Below are 24,307 nucleotides of genomic sequence, written 5' to 3'. Positions count from 1 at the left end.
GAGAGTACCTTGTATTTTTTGGTAAAACTATTTAACAGATGTTTCCATTTGGCATACTTTTCTGATAAATGGTAAAATGCAAAAGTTGTTCCAATTTTGAAGCCGGATAAAAAATCCAGTTGAAGCTTCAAGCTACCGTCCAATAGGTTTGCTTTCTTCAATAACTAAAATTTTTGAAAAGATGATTTTTAATAGAATGATGCTTCACATCCAGACCAACGTAATTGTTGTAGTTTGGATTTCGCCATAGGCATTCAACTCTTAAGAGTTACCAATTTAATTCGTTCAAACAAATCTGAAGGCTACTCAACTGGAGTTGCTCTTCTAGACATAGAAAAAGCATTCAACAGTGTTTGGTATCAAATCAAAAATTCTACTCAAAATAAACTTTCAATCTCATAGATCGTAAATATATTGTTATGGGGTATTGAAGGTTTCACATACCCCGAGCAATTGCTCGAATTGTTTTTGGTTTCTATTTAAATGTTTTGATCCGTCTCTTCTTCTGGCCCACATGAACAATTATAGATAAATAGCGCTATTTGTTACGAGTCCGTTGATCTATGCCATTTTCAAAGAAATGCGTGATACCTACCATCAATTACGTTCTCATACCACGCCACCACCCACCCCTCTTTTACTGCACTCATCCATTTAACAAGTTGTAATTACTTTTCCTCTGAAACGCCATTATTCCACCTCTTACGCACCCGCAGGCTTGATGGCATTTGCCGAGCGGCGGAAGTCCTCCAGTTCTATTTTCGGCGACATGCGGAAAATGTCGATTACCAATATCGAATGCCTCCGGTCGCCGATGGTGGCCACACCTGGGCCACTGATGCGCAACCGACCGTCCTCGAAAATGACCAAATATGTCGAGTGTTGGGGTGCGGACAAACCGTTTGCCAACATTACGGACTCGAAGATGGCGAAAAACATCGGGCTGGCGGTAAGTGTGATGATGAAATAAAGCAATAGGCAGTAGCAGTGCAAAAAAAAAGACAATCATTAACGTGTCGTAATGATGGCACTGAAATTGAGCGAATATTTAGAAGTGTGTTTCTAATTCCCATCAATTTGCTTTATTACAGAGCATCGCCATGATCGAGTCCAACCTGCTGCCGGAGGATGGCCACTGTAGTGAGTGCAAATGCTGGGGCCCACCGAAGGAACTGCAACCAGTGACCATGTGGTACCGGAATTCTACCCGCGAGGCCATGTACCGCACGCAACCGGACGCCAGCTTCCGGTATGATCTCATCTGTACGTTTATTTTGTTCTTATCAATTGGACTGATACAAATAGTAGTATTTAAAAGGTAAGATAGCAAAGAAATGTCTCATCACGAAGTTTTCTCACGTTCCCAGTAGAAGCGGCGAGTGATTAATGGTTTGTGATTTGTTTTCTCCTATTCATTTTTGCTCATCCCTCAGCAATGTAGTCGTTATTGGTTCGCTGAGCGCAACTACCGTAGCGTTAGGTCTATTTTTATATTTAAGCAACCATCAGATGTCGGATCTGTCATCGCCCGGTACCACCGGTCCCGGTCAGGTGATTGCCGCCAATCGGTCTCTTCGGATAGCAATATTTCTAATTTCGACAGCGCTGATAGCGGCATGTGCCATATTTAGTGTGGTAAGTAGCAAATTGTTTGATGGGATGGAGTTGAGGATACATTGTGCAATACAATTAACGTAGAACTTTGTCATTCGATACCATCTAACTTATTGCATTACACTACCCGTTAGATTTTGGCACCGTACCAAAACCGTATGGATGCTGAAAATAATGTATTTTTACTCCTTGTGGTTAAAGTTTTTAATAAAAGATTAATTATTAATAACGTGAGTGTCAGAAAAATGACTCACGGTGGTCCATAATCAACGAAATCGAAAATTAAATTTCAAAATAACCCGTTCCATTTTTTGGCAACACTAAATTTTTGCTGAAATAACCAGGCGCTCTGTAAGAAAAATTCAATTATTTCTTGATTCAGATTAGATTTCTCGAGTCATGACTTTTCACATTCTTCTTGGAAGCCTTGCTCTTGTAATGCCCCCACGTAACTCCTTTTTGTTTGATCTGTATTATGGAGACTTTTGTCTCTTTTCTTAGCTCGATTTTAATGATCCAGATTTCCTAACTAAATTCATTAATCATTAATTTAATAAGGTTCAACTGGCTATACAAACTCTAATTAGCATAGCATAACAATTGTGAAACTACCTAAAGGAATCAAATGGAACGTTCAATCTATCGAGTTAGGTAAAATTATATGAATTCATACTAGACTGATGCAAATTTTGAAATGTTTGCTCCACAGTGCTCAAACGGCTTGTGATTAGCATCCCAATATTTGAACTAATTTTGTAAGAAACTGAATTTACTCTAACGGAACCATCAACTATTTACTTTCATCTTCTCATCTATCGTATACAAATTGCCACTTTAGTCTGTTATTTGAAATTAGCATCTTGAACTATGTAAATCGTTAACTTCACGCAGAACTTGTGTTCGGAAAATCATTCTCAAATCTCATTCATTGAGCCTCCCTGCTAGATAAACTCGCGTGCGAATGCGGCAAACAAAATTCACGCTTGAGATTCTCATGCATATTCACGCACTCACACTCACAACGCCGAAAAATCATTCCAGCTTTAAACTCATAAAAACCACTCAAACGTCAATTGATATCATGCCTATGCATGTTGTGTTAGTTTTCCAACCCCTGATGCACAAACAATAGTTATAACAATGAATAACGCCAAAATATAAAGCAATGAATTTTTGAACCTGAAAACTCATCTGTGATTTTTGCGACGTTGAATTTTGCAAGGCAAAACTCATAGGCGCATAAACTCATGCATGAGATTTGAGTTTTTGAGTTTTTCCGAACACTTCTGCGGCAGAAGTAATACAAACAAATAGCTAAAGTACATAACTCTGGATGGGAGTTCAAATTACACTGGAGTCGCTTTTTACGTGGGGGATACGTGCCACGTAAAAAAACCGCGTAAATTCCGAAATCCGCGTAAAAAACCGCGTAAATTCCGAAATCCGCGTAAATTTCTTGTGTTTTTCTGCCGTTTTACAAAGAAGCTTCTTAAAACCCCGATCGAGATCGGAAAATATCTGTGTGAATATGCGCGCGTGAGCCAGCAGAGGATTAGCCGGACTTGAGTACCTACAAGTTTTTTTTGTCGAATTGTCATGATGAACTAGCCTTCGGCTAAAAACCAAGTTAATAATGCAAAACTAAATATCGACGAATATAAATCCATCTTAAACCACATTCTGATATCATTTGCAGGCATCAAAATTATACCTATTCATTATCCATTATTCAATCTATCATTGAATATTATCCCTATCCCTATCCGGAAAATTTTAAACCGGATGATAACCGAGTTAAAATTATCCGGATACCCATCAATATGACTATTTTTGGAATCGGATTGATGTCCAGAAGCCGGAAATTGATATCTGACGCCATTTTGAAATCCAAAATGGCAGCTTCCGGTTTAATAGAAAATGGGAAATACTGTCAAATACCCATCAATATGTATATTTTTGGGACCGGGGTGATGTCCAGCGGTCAAAAATTGATATCTGACGCCAGTTTTAAATTCAAGATGGCAGCTTCCGGTTTCATAGAAAGTTGGAAATACTATCAAATACCCATCAATATGGGTATTTTAGGAATTGGGGTAATGTTCAGAAACCGGAAGAAGTGGCAAATGCCCTACAATATGGGTATTTTCGGAACGAGGACGACGTTTAGATGCCAAAAATAGATGTCTGACGCCATTTCGGAATCCAATATGGAGGCCAGTAGTTCAAAATAAATGTCAAATTCTCTATAATATGGATATTTTCGGAATGGGGACGACCGGTAGATGCCAAAAATTGGAACTGATTTAAATACTGTGAAATACCCATAAATATGGGTATTTTTAGAATCGGGGTGTAGCTCTGATATCATTTTGAAATTCAGGATAGCGACTATATCTTATAATACTTTACAATTTTTTCTAAAACAGATGGCCACCATCTTGCATTCCAAAATGGCATCAATCATCGACTTTCGGCCTTCATGCGTTGCCCGCTTTCCGAAAATATCCATATTTTAGGCATTTCACAGGTTTTTATAAACCAATGGCCACCGTTTGGATTCCAATTAGGCGTCGGACATTGATTTTCAGCCTCTACACGTCGTCCCCGTTCTGAAAATAACCATATTGCAAATTATTTGGCACTTTTCTGAACCCGATGGTCACCATCTTGGATTCCACATCGGACATCAATTTTCGGCATCTACCGGTCGTCCCCATTCCGAAAATACCCATATTGTAGAGTATTTGGCACTTATTCTGAACCACTGACCGCCATATTGTATTCCGAAATGACATCAATTTCTGGCATCTAAACGTCATCCCCGTTCCGAAAATACACATATTGTAGGGTATTTGACACTGCTTCTGAAACCGGAGGCTGCCATCTTGGACTTAAAAATGGCGTCAGATATCCAATTCCGGTCTCTGGACATCATCCCAATTCCAAAAATATCTATATTGATGGAAATTTGACAGTATTTCTCACTTTTTATGAAACCGTACGCCGCCATTTTAGACAAGGCTGCAAATACTCATTTCAGCTAAAACAATGTTTTTTTTTTTTAATTATATAATAATTAGATGCCATGACCATATTTTGAATTGGTATGATACAAGAAGAGGTTGCAAAGAATGTGTTTGACATATTAAACCTGTTTATTTCACTTCATGAGAGTCACAATCAGCGATTTTTCACAAACTCACTTACTCACTCACTCACTCACTCAGCGATCAGCAAATCGCTGATTGTGACTCATAGAAAGCAAAATTTACAGGTTTTATGTTTCCAACGCATACTTTGTAACCTCTTCTTGTAAGTTACAAGTAAAACATGCCATCATACCATCTTTTGGTTTTATTATTCCGAAAAACATTATTTTAGCTGAAATGAGTCTTTGCAACCTTGGATAAAATTGATAAATAGCAGATTTTTAGCGATTGCCCCAATCTTAGATCCATATGCCAACACTAGAGCCATTTCCTCTATATATTTTTTTTTTCAAAATGTCGTATTTTACATTTTTTTTTTTTAATCAATAAATTGAAGCACGGATACGTCACTTCTGATTAAAATAACGTCTAAAACAAACATAAAGTCTTTCTAGGAAAAATATTCACAGTAAATTTGTTCACATAAACCGTTGAGAAGAACTCATTTGGTCATGTGCCAGTAGAAGCGCCGCGCCGAGTCAGAAGTATACCAGTTTCGTGAGTCATACGGGACAGACTCCCTTCGGATTGTGCAACAGTCCAGCGAGCTTCAGCCGGTTTGTGGCCGATGTTTTCCGTGACCTGAGAAGGAGTGGTCGTCTGATGATTTTATGTGGATCATTCCGCCCGAAACCGAAAAAGAGAATATCGAGATTGTGGAAGAAGTGTTGAAAGTGGCTGCCGAGAATAGAATTCAGTTTAATTGGGAGAAATCTCAATTTCTGAAAAACAAAACGAAGTGGACTATCAGGGATATGTGATTAGCGGCGCCGGTGGTGTAGTGGTAAGCGTGATTACCTCTCACCCCAGCAGGCCTGGGTTCAATACCAGTCGGCGCCGCCGGGATGTTCTGAGGCATAACATCTCTGATCACGCCTTCCTTCGGATGGGAAGTAAAGCCGTTGGTCCCCGGTTCATGAGTTGATGGGTCGATAGGTAGGGTCCAGGTGTGGGAGCTGCCTTCCTGGCACGTCGGTAGCATTGGTGCTCAGCACGGAAAACAAGATCGACGGAAAAAAAAACCAAAGGAAGGGATATGTGATTGGAGGCAGTTACCGTATATCTTCCACAAAGATCCGTGCAGTATCAATTTCACTAATTGACTTTCACTATCACTTTCTAATCTAATCTAATCTAATCTAATCTAATACAAACGCAGCCAGTACGAGAAAGCATCCTGGAAAATGATTAGGTTAGATGAGGTCTAATCATTTGTCTTGTCTAATGGATGTTTACAGCATAACTGAGATATTAAATAAACATCAATACGGCCAGGCCTACTGCGTTGTATTTGCCGCAAAGATGATTCTTGGAAATGAATGGGATCATTTCTTGAATCTACAGGGGTGGAAGGATGCGCGGACATACCGTACCAAACGCTCCGATTTACTATTTGCAGTTGTGTGTAATGTGTGAATATTTGTACAATATTGAAGAATCATAAAATAATACAATAGAAGGATCTTACCGAATTTTCTCCTATATTGATAATGATTCTTTTGCACTTAAAAGTTTCGTTGGGTGCATCCGCTCCTTGTTTATCATGAGGTTTGGAATACAGTTCCTCGTCATTGCTCGTGGTTATGTTTAGTCCGTCGCGTCCGGACCAGATCCTTAGCGATAATCTTGACCGCATCCATCTGATTTTCTTTGGCCAGCTTTTTGATGTCGGCGATGATCTTCTTTTCCTGCTGTTCCATTTTCATCTTCTCCCGATCCAAATCCCGTATCGCTTTATTCAGAGCCCACTGGTTCTTGCGCATCATCTCGTCCGAAGACATTTTCTTACCGAACAGCGCTGGCTGTTTTCCGGATCAAATAGTGATAAAACTGGTTTAATAAAGCGGAACTTCGGTGGCCTCACAAGCTAATCTTGCACAAAATTGGATTCTTGTTTGTCCGAAAACGGGAACGGACCGTGAACTAAAAATCACGGCCAACTATCCAGAACAAAATTTTCTCAAATATACACCGTGAACTATGGTTCACGGCTGTGGTTCACGAATATGGGAACTCTTTTTTTCCCGTGTAATCGGAATACCGGTCATAAATGCACTTGGAAAAAACCTTCTTTCGACCATAAAAGAAAAACTATTCTTCAAAAAACTTATCGATTTTTAAAACTGGCAAATCATCTTCAGATACAATTTGGAAAACCGCGACGAAAACATAATATACGAGCAATTTGACAGCAGATTTTTTTCGCGTCCGTTTTGAAGCAGAGCACACTTCGATCTCCAGGATAATTGTACAATAGTTAAGTGCATAAAGTTCAATATTTTGCCTGTCAAATTCTGCTTTCCGAGTGTTAAGCTTGTTTTTATGAGCCAAAGGGAAATCGGGAAAAATGGACCACTTATTGACGTCTGATTAAAGTAAAACTAGCTCCATTCAACTCCCCAGCTCTTTCTACAAGGATAAAGTTCACGTTGTCTCAATCTAAGCGCACCAAGTTCAGTTTCTGGATGATAATTATATTTTTCTTCCAAAATTAGGGGTAAATCGGGAAAAAACAAACAACTTCCCGAAGTCAACCCTAAACGGGACCATCACCAATCGATTTTCCGATTTTTTGCATATAAGATGGGATATTTTGCAGGACTCCTACCGTGCACCGTCTAATTAAGTGGAATTTTGGGCTGTTTTTTCCTCAATGTGCGCTGTGTGATAATTCGGTCAAGTGAATTAATACACTTAATTGGCAATCCTTTCAGCAAATAAAGAAAAATCGTTAATCCATATTTTTCCTTACATTTATGCAAATACATTGTCATTATTCCAGTCACTAAAAATGGTCTACGTAGTTTATAAAGGGTGATACGGTCAAAATTTGGTCAATATCAACTTGACGTATTTCTTTCAATTTTGCATTTAAAAAACCTGAACACCCCTCATTTTGAAGGTGTGTGTGTGTAGAATGTTGCTCCTATTTTGATTTTGGAGTTCACTCTTCAGTTGTCAAAATGCCGTCCAAGCAAGAAGAGCAGCGTATCAAAATTTTGCTCGCGCATCGCGAAAATCCGAGCTACTCGCACGCAAAGTTGGCAAAATCGCTAAAAGTTGCCAAATCAACCGTTACAAATGTAATTAAAGTGTTTGAGGAACGTTTGTCGACAGCCAGGAAGTCTGGATCGGGGGGAAATCGAAAACCGGAAGCCGCTGAGACGACAAAAAGAGTTGCCGGTAGTTTCAAGCGAAACCCTAACCTCTCTCTCCGAGATGCCGCAAATAAGCTGGGTGTATCGTCTACAACCGTGCATCGAGCCAAAAAACGAGCCGGACTATCGACTTACAAGAAGGTAGTGACTCCAAATCGCGATGATAAACAAAATACGACGGCCAAAGCGCGATCCCGGAGGCTGTACACGACGATGCTGACGAAGTTTGACTGCGTGGTAATGGACGACGAAACCTACGTCAAAGCCGACTACAAGCAGCTTCCGGGACAGGAGTTTTATACGGCAAAAGGAAGGGGAAAGGTAGCAGATGTTTTCAAGCACATGAAACTGTCAAAGTTCGCAAAGAAATATCTGGTTTGGCAAGCCATCTGTACCTGTGGCTTGAAAAGCAGCATTTTCATAGCTTTCGGGACTGTCAACCAAGAAATTTACGTGAAAGAGTGTTTGAATAAACGTCTGCTGCCTTTCCTGAAGAAACACGGTTGTTCCGTACTGTTTTGGCCGGATTTGGCATCTTGCCATTACGGTAAAAAGGCCATGGAGTGGTACGCCGCCAACAACGTGCAGGTGGTTCCCAAGGACAAGAACCCTCCCAACACGCCAGAGCTCCGCCCAATTGAGAAATACTGGGCTATTGTCAAGCGGAACCTAAAGAAGACCAAAAAACTGCTAAGGGCGAGCAGCAGTTCAAGGCAAACTGGCTTTCTGCGGCGAAGAAGGTGGACAAGGTGGCTGTACAAAATCTGATGGCAGGGGTCAAGCGTAAGGCCCGGCAATTCGGATTTGGAAAAGCGGAAGCCTAACTGAATATTTTTCCTGAATTTTATACTAATTGAACTTGAAAAAGAAATTTAATTTGATTTTTTAAATAAACGATTTCACCGATTTACACGCGTTTTCCCTTGACCAAATTTTGACCGTATCACCCTTTAGACAGCCCCTATCGTTCGTATGCCTAACGTGTACCCATTTTATCAAATCTAAGAAATTTGTCCAAAAATTGAAAACTTTTGGAAGGAAATGAATTCTATATCATGTTTCAGTACCTTTATCAAATTTATTTGTCCCTTCGAGATATATTTAGAAAAGATATGTAAGTCTTATAATCATGATTGATTTTTGATCGAAGTCTCGAGATTTTTTCTCTTGCCGGCAATTTCTTCAATCACGAATTAATTTTCTTTTCATTTCAATGCGTCTCATGCCAATTCTTCAATATTAATTTGCAAAAAGATGCACTTAGAAATCCTAAAACTGAAAAAAATAGCACATATGTTGCACAATGTATCCTCCAACTCCAATTGCACCGACTTCGACCTATATCCTAACTCAATCGGAAAACATTCCAGATAAACTTCGACGATCTAGTGATAGCAAACGTTCTGTTGGTGAACAATGGTACCGAGACGGTCACGTACGACGTGCAGTTCGCGCCGTTGGCTCCGGTCTATTTATACATGTGTGCCATCAGTCTGGCAGCCGTATCGGCCTTCCTCCAGTCAGGTTTCATCGTCAAACTGCTGCTGATGCTATTCTTCATCGGTGTTCAGTGCTCGCTGCTCTGGCAGAGTTCACTCTTCGAAACCTACCAGATACTCTACAATTCGTAAGTGTAGCACAGTGGGAATGCAGTCAAGTTTCAAATCATCCATCTACCCCATTTTAATCATAACCTCAACAGGCTATTTTAATTAGCGCTTTTAAAGCACACTAAATAGCACCGCAAACCCGACATCAAACGATGCATGAACTAAAGAAGCTGACTGCAGTGTGCCTTTCTTAGGGTTTAATTAATTTCCTTTATCTTTTATCTGTTGCATCCCATTTCACTGGTAGATGGCCTCTAGCATTCCAGGGTGCCCTATTTCTGCTGCTGATAGCGTCCGTCCTGCACACTTTGGACCGCCAGGGAGAGTACGTCTCACGAACCGATTTTCTCTGGAAAGCCAAACTCAAAGTCGAACAGGAAGAAGTGGAAACGATGCGCGGAATCAATAAGGTGAATACCGTGGAGCACTTTTCCATCTAATTTATATAGAGGGAGAGCTTGGTAAAATTGTTTCACCCTTTTGACATTTACACAACCCACTACTGTGGTAACTTTAAATTAATCGTAACTTTCCCATTTACCTTCTACCCCCGACAAACTTGCAAACGGTCGCAATTCTAACTAACCAACCAACGAACCAACCACTATCACTGGTAGATCCTGCTGGAAAACATCCTTCCCGCCCACGTCGCACAGCACTTCCTGAAGAAGGAACGTGCCGTGCAGGAGCTGTACCACGAGAGCTACTCCTCGGTGGCGGTGATGTTTGCCTCGATACCCAACTACAAGGAGTTCTACGACGAAACCGACGTCAACAAGCAGGGACTGGAGTGCTTGCGGTTGCTAAACGAGATTATCTGCGACTTTGATAAGCTTCTGCTAAAGCCCAAGTTTAGCGGGATCGAAAAGATCAAAACCATCGGTAGCACGTACATGATTGCGTCCGGGCTGCGTCCCGGCAAGGAGGAAGGTGCAGCGGTAAGTTTGTTCTCATCATATCAATAGTTACTTACAAGCGTAGTTTCATTCTCGGGCAAGTGCGGCACGAAAGTTTAATGTGTTTCTTTCCGTGATCGGAAGCACGAAAAAATGTGCAGGTATAGAGTCCCGAGCAAAGTCCAGCATGAAGATGACTGCAAATCGTAATCAAATTTTGATATCAACATCAAACTGAAATCATAATTTGTCTTCAGTCTACGCGATTGACAAATTTGATAACAAATTTTGATTTCACTTTGCTGTGCATTTGCTCTTCAGAAATATGCAGTTTTTATTGCCTTTGCAGAACATCTAATTGAATACTCGTTTTGTTATCAACAGGAAAAATGAACATCAAATTGAATTTTCAGTTTGCTCTCACTGATAGCAGAATTAGTTTTCAATGTGATATCACAGGAAGATTTTTTTGCTCTCAATGTTGACTAAAATGACAGCAACCTGAGTAATTATTATCAGCGACATCACAACATCAAATTTAGTTTTCAATTTGATCGCAGACTTTGCTCGGGGTTCAACCCTACCTCTTCATATGGAGCCCATTTCCGGAATAAGTATGTGTTAAAAACTATGAAAACGAAGTAATTGAGTCGTTTTTTTTTTGTGTAAGCTACTTTGCTTACTCTTACAAGTTAAATTACGGTTGGTGTAAATATATTTTCCCTAGATCGTGAGTCGGCTGAATGAAATCCCCCATTCTCATAATTATATATTTATTCAATTTCCTATTAGTACAGGTGGTATCTAAATTTAAAGATGTGAGCTAGTTTTCCTTTTTTGTTAATGACCCATTGGATCAATCGTGTATTTTTCCAACTCTCGAATAGATATTCTCCCTAGCGACACGTCGGACAACAATTTGTTCCATCTTCCATTTTTTTTTTCACCCACGCTACATAACCCGCTATAGGGTAAAGCCACTATAGGAACACAATGCTCTAACGTACCTCCACTATTGGTGCGTTTACCCTTCTTAACCTTGCCAAAGGGAGCATCCACTGCCAAGCAAGGCTAAATCTTGAAATAATTTGAATGATTGAGTGGTCAACGTAAAGGATTACAAAAAGGGCACACACTCTCAGTTCCCACATAAAAGCATCCATGCTTGTCCCCCAGAAGCTCTTCGGATAAGATTGAACCTATTTTCTGACTAAATGCCATAATGGGTGGTATAAATAATAAAAAAGCAACCGTTCGTACAGTTTAAAAGCAAAAGAAACAACCCTTTCCGTCGGTAGAACCGGTATCCATTAAAGTCATAAATATCCTACCTTGCAGCGAAATATTTTCCACAATATGTTTTATCCATTCTGGTCGCCAAAGTACGGACACCGCCAGCTCAACATCCACACACAGAATCTCTCTATCACATCGATACCTCTTTATACGTACGGGAAATCCATTCAACTCACATCTTACAAAATAATAGAAATTTATCATCAAGAGCTGTTTTTCGGCTATAATACCTTTTCCGTTTTTCTTTCTGACGTTCTACTTTCATGTTCATCCGGGCAGAAAAATAATGAGCTGGTACGTATTCTCGATTGAACGGTAGGGCAACGACCGACGACGTAGATTCGTCGACTTTTCTGCTGTGCGACGACAAAGTGACGTATACGCCAATATGGTTAATTTTAATTTTATTTTTTTCATTTGCAACACAGCAAAAAATAAGTTTTAATATTACATCCAAGAGGATGCCCTTCAATCATGTCGAAAATCTCATGTAATTTTTATGGCCAGAAAAATAAACAAATGCAGTAAAAGCAACGTTATGTCAGTTCATGCACTGTATTATTGATAATTTTGTCCTTTTTGGTAAGTAATATTACAAAATATTTTTGACACGATTGAAGTGCATCCACTTTGATGTGATATCAAAATTAATTTTTTGCTGTGAAACAGATCTTATTCATACCGAAAAACAACACGAAATAAAACAATTATTCGTCGTAGAGCATTTCTACGTCAACTGACGAATTGATCAAATGTTACCCTCTCCGATTTCCATGAAACTTTGTATACAAGTTGTTTGCAACAACTTTTAGCGCAAAACAACGGACACGAATTGGATCATGGAATGTATTGACGTTAGCCCAGCAGGGTAAACTGGCACAACTCGAAAACGAGGCGCGACGCATGAAGCTAGAAATCCTGGGACTGAGTGAAGTTCGTTGGCCAAACTTTGGAGAACACAAACTGCCGTCGGGACAGGTACTACTATACTCTGGTATTCGAGGTGAAAACGCTCCCCGCCATCGTGGAGTTGGTCTCCTACTTAGCGTCCTGGCAAGTGCTGCGCTCATCAAGTGGGAGCCTGTTAATGAGAGGATAATCGTTCCCAGATTTAGAACACGGGTTCGTAACCTTACCATAATCCAATGTTATGCGCCAACCGATGCTGCCGAGCTACAGGACAAGGAGAATTTTTACAGTCAACTGAATGCCGTCGTGGATAAGGTTCCAAAGGGTGACATCAAGATCTACACTGGCGACTTCAATGCGAAGATCGGCTCCGACAACACCGACTATGAGCGTGTCATGGGACGCCATGGTCTCGGCGAAATGAGCGAGAACGGTGAGCTGTTTGTAGAATTTTGTGGCAATAACGGCATGGTGATCGGGGGCTCGCTCTTCCCCCATCGGCCAGTGCACAAAGTCACGTGGGTTTACCGTGATGGACATACCGAAAATCAGATCGACCACATCTGCATCAGCCGAAAATGGAGACGGAGCCTTCTTGATGTCCGGAATAAACGCGGCGCCGACATCACGTCTGACCATCGGCGAAATCCGCCTACACATGGCGCGGATCCAGCGACTGGAGGAGAGACTCGGACGGCGGTTCAACACACGCCGTCTTGAAGATCCAGCGGTAAAAAGGTCTTTTGTTGAAGAACTTAAGACTCGAGCTGCGTACGTTCCAGAAGGTGGCAGCGTAGAAGAACAACGGCCATCAAGAATGCTTTTATAGAAACAAGCGAGACTAACTTGGGTGAGCTGCGCACCCAGAGGAAAGAGTGGATCACAGATGAAACCTGGCGGAAGATTGAGGAGCGTAGAGAAGCAAAAGCCGCGATAGAGCGGGCGAGAACCAGAGGAGCCAAGAACGAAGCCCGTCAACGGTACTCGGCTCTAGAGAAGGAAGTCAAGCGCTCTTGCAGACGGGACAAGCGAGCGTGGGTGAACTCCCTGACCGACGAAGGGGAGAAAGCCGCAAACACTGGCGATATACGCCTCCTCTACGATATCTTACGACGCCTGAGTGGAGCAAGGATGAACCCGAGGATGCCAGTGAAGGACACGACTGGACAATTGCTTACCGACCCCACTGACCAGCTGAAACGCTGGTTTGAGCACTTCGAACAACTTCTTCAAGCTTCGACGGCCAACCAGCCATAAACATCTCGGCATGATCCACCTAGGGTGCGGCGCATCACTCGCGTCAATTCCAAGGCCCCATCACTGCAGGAGATCGAAGCAGCTATCCGAAGCATGAAATCCAACAAGGCTCCAGGGGTCGATCGCATATCAGCGGAGATGCTCAAAGCTGACCCCATGCTATCCACACAAATGTTGCATCAACTATTCTGTAATATCTGGGACACCGCGACTTTTCCGGCCGACTGGATGCAGGGCATCTTAGTGAAGGTCCCAAAGAAGGGGGATCTGACTATGTGCGACAATTGGAGAGGCATCATGTTATTGTTCTCAAAGTGCTGTGCAAAGTTATCCTGAATCGGATACAGGAGAAGATCGACGCGACTCTCCGACGGCAGCAGGCAGGATTCCGTGCCGGAAGATCTTGTGTGGACCATATTATCACGCTCCGCATCATCCTGGAGCAGGTCAATGAATTCCAAGAGTTCATATATTTGGTATTCATTGACTACGAAAAAGCTTTCGACCGTCTCAATCACGAGAATCTGTGGGGCGCCCTGAGACGCAAGGGAGTCCCGGATAAAATCGTCAACCTCATAGAAGCGCAGTATGAGGCTTTCACGTGCAGAGTTCTGCATAACGGAGCCTTGTCCGACCCTATCCGGGAAGGCGCTGGTGTGAGACAAGGATGTATACTATCACCGCTACTGTTGCTCATCTTAATCAACGAGATCATGGTAGGTGCAATTGACCGTGTACCGAACCTTGAGCTGCTTTGGCAGCCTATCACCATGGAGCATCTCAACGACTTCCATTTGGCTGATGATGTTGCTCTACTAGCACAACGGCGCTCTGATATGCAGGGTAAGCTCAATGACCTAGCCGAACGCTCCTCTGCGGCGGGTCTCACTATCAACGTCAACAAGACCAAATCGTTGCATATCAACACGGGCAACCCTCCCAACTTTACGATAGCGGGGCAAGCAGTGGAGAAGGTCGAAAGTTTCCAATATCTTGGCAGCCAAATAGCGTTGGACGGCAGGACCAAGAGCGACAAAGGTGTACGAATCAAAAAGGCTAGGGCTGCCATTTGCGAGTCTACGAAACGTATGGAGATCCAACCAGATAAGTCAACGCACCAAAATCCGAATTTTCAACTCGAACGTGAAATCTGTGTTGTTATACGCCAGCGAGACGTGGTGTGTATCAGCGGAGAACACTCAAAAGCTGCAAGTCTTCATCAACCGATGCCTGCGGTATATAATTCGTGCCTGGTGGCCTCACAACTGGATCTCGAATGCCGAGCTCCATCGTCGATGTCATCAGAAACCGATAGCAACAGAAATTCGAGAGCGAAAGTGGAGGTAGGTCGACCACACACTTCGACGGGGAGGAAACGCAAGCATGCGCTGGATTGGAATCCGGCAGACCCAGTGGCTCATGGCGGCGGAGCCTCAATAAGGAAATTAAGCAAGTCGATAGGAATCTGACCTGGGCCCAGGTCAAGGCAAAAGCGAGCAGCCGCCCAGGATGGAAGTCTTTCACGTTGGCCCTTTGCACCGCTGGTGGTGCACAGGACCCTTAAGTAAGTAAGTATGACGTAATAGTAGCTATGTAGTAGAAAACTATGACGTAGTGCTATAAAATAGAATTTTCACGATTGATTTTTTTTTGAGCATTTTTGTTCGATTAATGAACCTGTGCACATCATAAAAAAAATAATTGCAGGAGAGCAAAAATGGGTACTCCGATAGCTTTAGACAAAAAAGAAACGAATAGCTGCAGTTTTAGCGTACCTCATCTTGAAGAGGCGAATTAAGCAGAAAAGTCGTACAATATGGACAAAATCGTGGATTGCTCGGCGTGAAGAATGACAAAGCAGGATTTTGATCATGTCCTGGAGAAAGTTTCACCGGTTACTACCAAGCAGGATACCAATATGCGCAAGATCCGGAACATACGTTAAAGTGGTCAATTCATGAAACTTATCCTAGAACTCTACGTTTTTTTTTTTCAAAACCATTCATTGACATCTTTTTAATATGAATTCGAAGTTGTGATCGGAAAATCGACTCTTGGGTCCACGAAATGACCTTCCAGAGGTTAAAAATCATCCCTTAAAGAGGTAAACTCATGAAACTGATCCTTAGAGCTGTTCTGATCGTTCGAAATCGCTCATAGATGTCTCATCAGAATAAAATGGGAGTTGTGACCGGAAAATGGACCCTTGGGACCACGGGAAGGTCCGTTTTTTTCAAAACCACTCATTGGCATCTTATCAGATTCAATTTGGAGTTATGACCAGACATTTTACCCTGGGGACCAGTGCACAAAGGTCCCCAATCCGTATTTAGGAAGACAATCATATTTGCGCCCAAACCATCACTTTTAGGTATATGGAGTACTGTGGAAAGTTTCTTCGTATTTTTTGGCCAATCTTGTTATGTTAGTGAAATTAGAGTGGTCCATAAAATTGGTGCATTGAAAATACAAACTTTTTAAATATTTGAGATAGACCAATGCAGTGTTCTCAAAAGTTATATAATAATCAATTTTGCTTAAGATATCAAATTTTTATCTCATATGGTTCATTATTTATGATTATTTTAAACAAGCAGGTTAGGGTGGCCCCTAGAAAATCGGCTTTCTTTAAATGTCATTTTATAAGTTCATTTCTCTAAGAAACTTTGTTTTAAATACTTTCAGAACTTTTTATGACGCATATTTTTGCTGAACCACTTAGTTGGTTATCTTCTTTATTTGAAAAGTTATGGCTAGTTTTTGGTAAAAAAAAACGCTCTCACCGTTTTTTCACCAAAAATGGAAAAAAAACCAAATCAAATGAAATCCAAAATTTGAAAACCGGTTTGCTCTTTTTGGAGATATTGAAAATTCAAAAAAAAAATCGTGAATATAAGCAAGATAGCAACATTGTTGCGTCATCATAAGTTCTAAATGTGTCCAAAACAACGTTTTTACGATAAATGAACGTATGAAAAGTTATTCAACTAAATCTGTTTTTTAGGGGCCACCCTAACCTGCTTGTTTAAAAAAAAATGAACCATAAGAAATTTGGTGTATGAAACAAAAATGCTTCGAATTGATTGTTCTTTTTACAACATTGCATTGGTCTATCTCAAATAATAAAAAAGTTTCTATATTCAATTCACCAATTTAGTTCACCACCCTAATTTCACTAACATATAAAGATCGGCCGAAAAATACGAAGCAACTTTCCCCAAAACTCTATATGGCTAAAACTGACGGTTTGACGCGAAAATTTGTGTCTTCCTAAATACGTAAATACGATGGCCTTCCGAAAGATCCGAAACATCCGTAAAAGTGGTCAATTCATGAAACTGATCCAAAAACTCCGTATTATTCGAAAACTCTCATAGACGTCTTATAATTATGAATTCAGAGTTATGATAGGAAAATAAACCCTGGAGACCATGAATGCTCCTCTGGAACATCATAGACGCTCCCCTAGAAGATAATAAACGTCTCTTCAGAATGAACTCGGAGTTGTGACTGGAAAATGAACCCCAGGGTCCATTGGATGGTGCTGCGGAATATTCGGATATTATTATTATTATCCGGATAAAAATTGTGGATCGTTCAAGAAAACTAATCTCAGCACTCAATAGTTTTTTAGAACTGCTCATAGACATAATTTATCAATTTATCATCACGGATGATTTCTAGGTGGTATTGAAGAGTTTAATAACATCTAGGTGCTTTAACGGATTTTTTGAATAATATTCCTTGGAATTATTGGATTTTTTTGCTCTTGACTTCTTAGAGATCTTTCTTTGGAGTTTGGGACTATATTTAATTTTTATAGTTTTAATTCATCACATCAAAATTGAATCAATAAGCAATTTAAAAATACCGTCTTATTGAGTTATTATTCATATTAATTTATGAGTGGTTTAAAAAAAAGCGTAACTCTATGATCAGTTTCATGAATTGACCACTTTTACGAATGTTCCGGATCTATAAGTGGTCCCATTGTCCATTGTCCATTGTCTGGTCAAAACTCCGAATTTGTTGTCATACAACGTCTATTTTTGGTTTAGAAAAAAAAAACCATGGAGATATAGGATCAATTTCATTAATTGACCACTTTTACGGATGTTCCGGATCTTCCGGTGGACCATCCCATTGTCTCCAGAGTCCATATTCCGAACACAACTCCGGATTCATTTTGAAATGATGTCTATGAGTGGTTTCTAAAACAAAAACAAAAGCGCCGCGCACAGACTGCTGTCAAAAAACTATGACCAATAAACTATGAACTATTCCGGCTTGATGGAATAGTTTATAGCTTGCAACTATGATATAGAAACTATCGCTAGAGTGTACACACGACAATGAATTTGGCTCTATGTCATAGTTCTAAACTATAACTTGCAAGTTATAACTATGAGCTATCACGTCATAGTTTAGGTGTTCCTATGGGCTATTATGTAGTTTTCTATCACATAGCTCGCTATATACTAGAATTAGCCTCCGTGTGGCGGACAAGGGGGGGGAGGTGGCTGTCAAATACGAACAATCGTCGCCTACCTCGCATAACTGGTTCCAAACGTAAACAAGCCATAAGAAACCTACAGCGTTTGTTTACGTTTGGAACCAGTTTCATACAAGAATGATCAGTAGGCTGCTGATTTGACAGCACGCCCCCCCCCCCCCTGTTGTAAAAATTCTCCCGCATCCTATACGTTCGCCCAACCAATCAGGCGCTGGTTCACGTTTGACAGAAAATTGATTCATAAAAGTCCCCCTATTCCTCTTAGATTTGTACTAAAATTTCACCTAAACTTACAACAGTAACACACGTGCGTGACCCCAAACATATGATCGGTGATTTGAATCAGTATTTTAATGATTTAAAGTTCTTGTGTATAGAATAAGGGTTCGACTACCACTTTCATTTCAAAATTTGGCCGACCAAATTGTGAGAAAATCATTTATGCTTTGAAAAAGAAAGACAATTGACACTGTTCTACAACCAGAAGTTGCACAAACTGAAAACTTAACACTAGACAGACAACGGACAACACACAACACCATGGAGGGAAATTTCCTATTAGGAAAAGCTCCACCGGCTGAAGCGGGAATCGAATTCTTACTTCGTGGCACACAAAATACACCTAACCGTACGACCACGAAGCCCACAAGCTAGAATCAAACAGCGATAATAATTTACTATTTTATGACGCGTGAAAAAAGCTTCTCCTGAACAATTTTAATTTTGGCGTATACATCACATTGTTGTCACACGGCAGTGACATCCTTCCCCCAGATAGATGGACGACCGCTGATGGAGCAACTTTCGGTGAAAAATGAATCCGTTGTCAGCGGAAGCGTCCCAGGAATGTTCTTTTCGGTTCAAAAGTTTTTTGCTTGAAAGTTAATCCGGCAAGGAAGATGACATTCCCATAAACGTTCTTTCGTGGAACATGACCTGGCGGATTTCGTTTTTTACCGATCTACCACGGTCCATCTGTGTGCGGTTATATTATCTTATTCGTCACACACACGAGCTGCACTCAATCATTGTTGATATTTTCCATCCCGATCCGGCCTGCGGCCATTCAATCTATCGTACAGGACGAAAAACGAACGGAAGAGCACAACGTGGTGGTGCTGGTGGAGTTTTGCATCGCACTCATGACAGCGCTGGATCAAATCAATCGAGAATCATTCCAACGGTTCCGGCTACGGATCGGCATCAACCACGGGCCGGTGATTGCCGGCGTAATCGGTGCACAGAAGCCGCAGTACGACATCTGGAGCAATACGGTGAATGTTGCGTCCCGGATGGATTCATGCGGCGTTATGGGACGGGTGCAGGTGAGTTTTCGGTTGTAATTATTTGCTTTGGGACTGATTCAGTTAATTACTAAGTAGCCGCAACTAGGTGATCAGCACGCTATTGTACATGCAGGTGACTGGTAGTAATTATCGCTTTTGTTCTATGCCAGTTAATTAGTTTTAAACCTAATACTGTTTCTTTTCCATGATTTAAACCTTACTTACTTGATTATGGTGGCTAAAAATCTCTATAATAAAGTATGATGCTGTCGATGATCGAGTGTTAAAGCTGGTGTTGTTAACAATCCGATAGTGTTGTTAAAAAATCGAGAAAGGAGAGCGAATCCTAATCTCAGCCTATGCTCCTTTTTTGGGCCTTTCACTACAACTCAGAACAGAAGCAATATATCACTAATTTTCATTTACTAATGATATTATGCAATTCATTATACTCCATTCCCGCAGAAAAATCAGGCCGAAGTAGGTTTAAAACTGAGTTTTAGCGTTATGTCCAAAATTGAACCATAGGCCGAGAATTGGACCACTAACCCTTGATTAAAAACAATTTTTTATGCAAATATGTTTTGTTTTCCAAGCAACTCGGACACGTAGGCTGTGGAAATTTGACATCTTCAGAAGAGTTGTGTTTTTTTTAGATAAACAACTTTGTCCAAGACACCAATTATTCTAAGTCTTTAGAATTTCAGAGTAAATAGTTTGATTTTAGCGCGATGTTTGTGTCAATAAAGGTCCTTACCACAGACAAACAGACATAACACTCGCAAGTTTTTCATCGATCAAGCATTTAACGGACAATTTAAAAGTATCGTAGTTGGTAGTACCACCACCTGTAGCGGGCATAGTCAATTCCTTTGTGCCCACCACAGTGTACTCAACAGATGGCGGTAATGTTTTAGCGACGATGTTTTAAAATGAGAAATATTCAATGTGTTATGTCTGTTTGTCTGTGTCCTTACTATAATGAGAAACTTGAGAAGAGTTGTTTATTTTTTATAAATAAACAACTTTGTCAAAGACGTCAAGTCTCTAGGATGTGAGAATAAAATAAAGATTTTGACACCACCCAAGCGGATCCGTTTTTAACTATTTATTTATACCAGATATGTTTGGTGCTTCAGATAGTCGGCGGGTTCGATTCCCGGGTCGATCGAGGATATCTTTTGGGATGAAAATTTTCTCGACCTCCCTGAGCATAGAGTATTATTGGACTTGTCATACAATATACAAATTTATGCATTGGTTAGCACCGAAAGCTTTCAATTAATGACTATGGAAGTATGTCTAAAACACTAAGCTGAGAGCAGGCAAAACGCTCGTAAAAGAAGCGTAAAAAGCCTAGTAGAAGAAGAAGCGATGGTTCTCATTATAACAAGAAACTTTGTTGAAGACAGCCAGTCACGGAAACGCTTCGTTTCGGAGTAATTAATTTTGTCCTGCTAGACTGCATTTCTGGCCCATAGTGCCTTGTAATCACCCTTCAGTTCGCTTCATAGCACCAAAATATTGCCAATTCAGAGAAAAATTAGCATTAGGCGTCAGTTTTGACAACCGAAATTGACAATCGTCACTGACAGCCAATGCTGTTGAGACGGTTTAATCTTTGAAGCACTGAACTAAAAATATTCGCAGAAGGCCATGACTTTGTTGTTATCAGGTGCACCCAAGCTTAGTAGATAGAAAGAAGATTGATGAAGATTTTGAAGATTTCCTGCAAATAGTTGTAGGCGATGTGATTAGATGGATTTAGATGCAAGAGTTGAAACAAGATTTTTCGTAGATTTTCGTGATTCGCTAAAGTGAGATTTCCCGACCATCTAAAATTGAGATTAAGATGTGTCGCACCCCCAGGTTCACACGAAAAACGCTTCGTCTCGACCTTACGTTTACAAGCAATTCGACTAGCATTTGGCTCATCAAGTGCTGTCAATCAGTTTTTTGGCCCTATAATCACATATACCGCAAAAACTTCAGGTTTTAAATTCAGAGCTTGAGTTGTTTGCAAGCTTTCTCTAATTCTGATTTGATGCCGTAATGCATCATAATTTGCACATTTTTTGGGTGGACAACTATAACTTAGGTGCTTATTGCGTTCCTGTAATTAAAATACTTAAATAAGAAGACTTTCCCAACCAATCAAATTCTTAATCTTTCTCTGTCCATCACCCAAGAAAAGATTTATCGCTCCCAGTTCAAACTATAACATTGACCGCAGTTTACAGTGCTGCATAACTGTCATTTTGACAAATTGTACAACTTGCCAACGACTTGAAAATGCATTCAACCAACAGAAATAACAGCAAACAGCAGCAATGTGACAATGCCAGCACGTCTTATCTCCACCAGGGGGAGAAAGCACTTTCTAATTAACGAGTGACACAGCAATAACGTTCTTTTTATCACTTTCTGTGTGTACCAGCCGTAGGTTGTAGCTGATGCTGTTATATTGTCTGTTTCAGCAGAAAGAAAGCGCATTTCGCTCCACTCTTAAAAACTTCAAACTCATATATCATTCCAGAGTTGTACGAACCAACCACCTGTGCTGATCACTGTTGGCCTTCGTGTATTCGTCCTCGTTGCTACACTTCTTAAAGCTTATAAATTCTCGTTGTACGTCTCTTACTGATGTCATATTCCCGGTTTTCTGTTTGTGTCTGTATTTCCTACAGGTCACCGAGAACACGGCAAAAGTGCTGATGGCAGCCGGATATTCCTGCGAGTGCCGTGGACCTATTCCCGTCAAAGGGAAGGGCATCCTCACCACGTACTTTGTGAAGACACCATTCGACGAACGGATCTAAACGACATAAACACACGGGAGACAGGACGCAAAGCACAAGAGGAAAAGGAAGCCACCCACATAATCGTCAGCACCCGTCATCCGTGAATCCAGGAGCAACAGGAAACCGTGAATGTGTGAGTGAGATAGATTTAAATATCCATGTGGGGGCTGGACAGTGTGTATGAAGAGGTGACAAACTAGACAGCATGGCTGAATTCAGTTGTTGATGATGGCATGCAAACATTAGACTGTGCTCGTTTGTTTGCAGGGATAATTATTGACCTACCGATATAACACCAATTATAGGAGAAAAGGCTCTTGAAACAATCGTAATATACCCTTTCGTGACAATCTTGTTTGGATAAGTAAGTTTTGTTCACCGAAAAGTAAGACTGGATAGGAAGGAAACGTTGATCGATAACCTTTGAGGTAGGTAGGTAGTAGCGCACAGTGGGAAGACAGAGAAGTAAAATGCAAGCAACTAAATTTACTGGCTATAATGATAGGCAGACTTGTTTAGTTGAATCAAACTTAACCTTTTTTTTAAATGAAGCGCTAAATAGTTAAAATTCAACATCACAAATTAGATACATGGATTTTGGTAAAGTCATTAGTATTTCCCAAAACGATCATATATGAATTGCTATTCAAGTAAATATACACACAGCCTCACAGGGCTTGTATTCGACCAATGGTCGAATAGTGCAGCTCTATTTCTGACCAACTAACAAATATTTTGCAAAATAATGTTTGCTTAAAAAATGGGTAGACCCTGTTAACCAAAAGCAACAACAACGATTAGATATGTTTGCATAATCACTGATTAATGATTTAAAGCCACACATTTTTTTTTATAGAATTTGTTGTTCCCTCCGCTGAAACTCAAGGCAAGGCACCTCTCAGACCAACATAAGAATTACACAAGGTCGATGAGACCGACTTAAAATTGAATAATTCACAAAAACACATGTTACTCAATAGGGTGGGTCACATCCTCCTGTCCCCGCTGCTTTTTCGATGTGTATTGAGGTACCCAACAACTGTGCTAAATTTGAGCAAATTTGGTTATGATTTGAATTTGCCTGAGAACTTTTAATTTTGTGTTGACAAATGTATGAAAAATTACTCGAAACTATTCATTTGCGTGTCAAAAATTCAAAACTAGCTCAATTTTGACCAAAACGCGGACTTGGATTAGGAGTACTATGCAGAACAAATCTTTTCAACTTTCGTGCAAAAAGTTATTATTATTATACTATAGGCCTATTCTGCCGCTCATGGCATGCTTGTCCTATAGGAAAAATCAACAAGCCGAGAAAACGCGTTTAAAGTTTGCTTTGTACCATTGCTTCTTAAGTGATGTGACAACCATTTTGGCTGTTTTCCAAACTCTCTCAGAACAAAGTTGCTGTGTTCATCCAGTATCATAAAAATCTAGGTGATTAGTTACCATTTCCACTAAAAACTCAGTTTTGAAAAAAAAAAAAAAAAAAAAAAAAGCAAATGAGACCGACTTGCGATGAGCGCCAGTATTGCTCATCGCCTACCTACAGGCGTACACTCCTGATCATAAGTTTGGGGTAACCTAAAACTTTTCCTAAAATTACAACATTTTCCAAAATTCACACTGAATATTCATGACTGATTTTCTAAGAATTGAGTCGGTCAAATTTTGAAATTAAAGTGGTAGAAGAACCCTTATTATATACTCAACGAGATACTTCTGTAAAAGTTTAGTTGAAAATTTTAGAATTAACTT

At 40.5% G+C, this 24,307-nt stretch overlaps 1 protein-coding gene across 4 annotated transcripts in view; it reads left to right on the top strand.

The window, feature by feature from the left end:
• Window positions 1-24,034, top strand: part of Adcy2 (adenylate cyclase type 2 Ac76E) — a 196,995-nt gene extending 172,961 nt beyond the window's left edge. For all 4 annotated transcript variants that reach the window (XM_065222882.1, XM_065222881.1, XM_065222880.1 and 1 more), the window contains 9 exons: window positions 717-949; window positions 1,092-1,318; window positions 1,434-1,635; window positions 9,352-9,608; window positions 9,839-10,001; window positions 10,209-10,529; window positions 12,063-12,077; window positions 19,545-19,787; window positions 22,436-24,034. In XM_065222882.1, the coding sequence (XP_065078954.1) occupies window positions 717-949; window positions 1,092-1,318; window positions 1,434-1,635; window positions 9,352-9,608; window positions 9,839-10,001; window positions 10,209-10,529; window positions 12,063-12,077; window positions 19,545-19,787; window positions 22,436-22,567 (1,793 nt within the window). In that variant the 3' untranslated portion in view covers window positions 22,568-24,034. The remainder of the gene's footprint in view (window positions 1-716; window positions 950-1,091; window positions 1,319-1,433; window positions 1,636-9,351; window positions 9,609-9,838; window positions 10,002-10,208; window positions 10,530-12,062; window positions 12,078-19,544; window positions 19,788-22,435) is intronic.
• Window positions 24,035-24,307: the final 273 nt, after the last annotated feature.

Source organism: Ochlerotatus camptorhynchus, unplaced genomic scaffold (assembly GCF_037179485.1).
Source record: "Ochlerotatus camptorhynchus isolate MF236.1 unplaced genomic scaffold, CSIRO-AGI_Acam_v1.1 ptg000180l, whole genome shotgun sequence".
Lineage (NCBI taxonomy): Eukaryota > Metazoa > Arthropoda > Insecta > Diptera > Culicidae > Ochlerotatus > Ochlerotatus camptorhynchus.
Note: the sequence above shows the minus strand (reverse complement) of the source record. Positions and strands in the feature narration are given on the sequence as shown.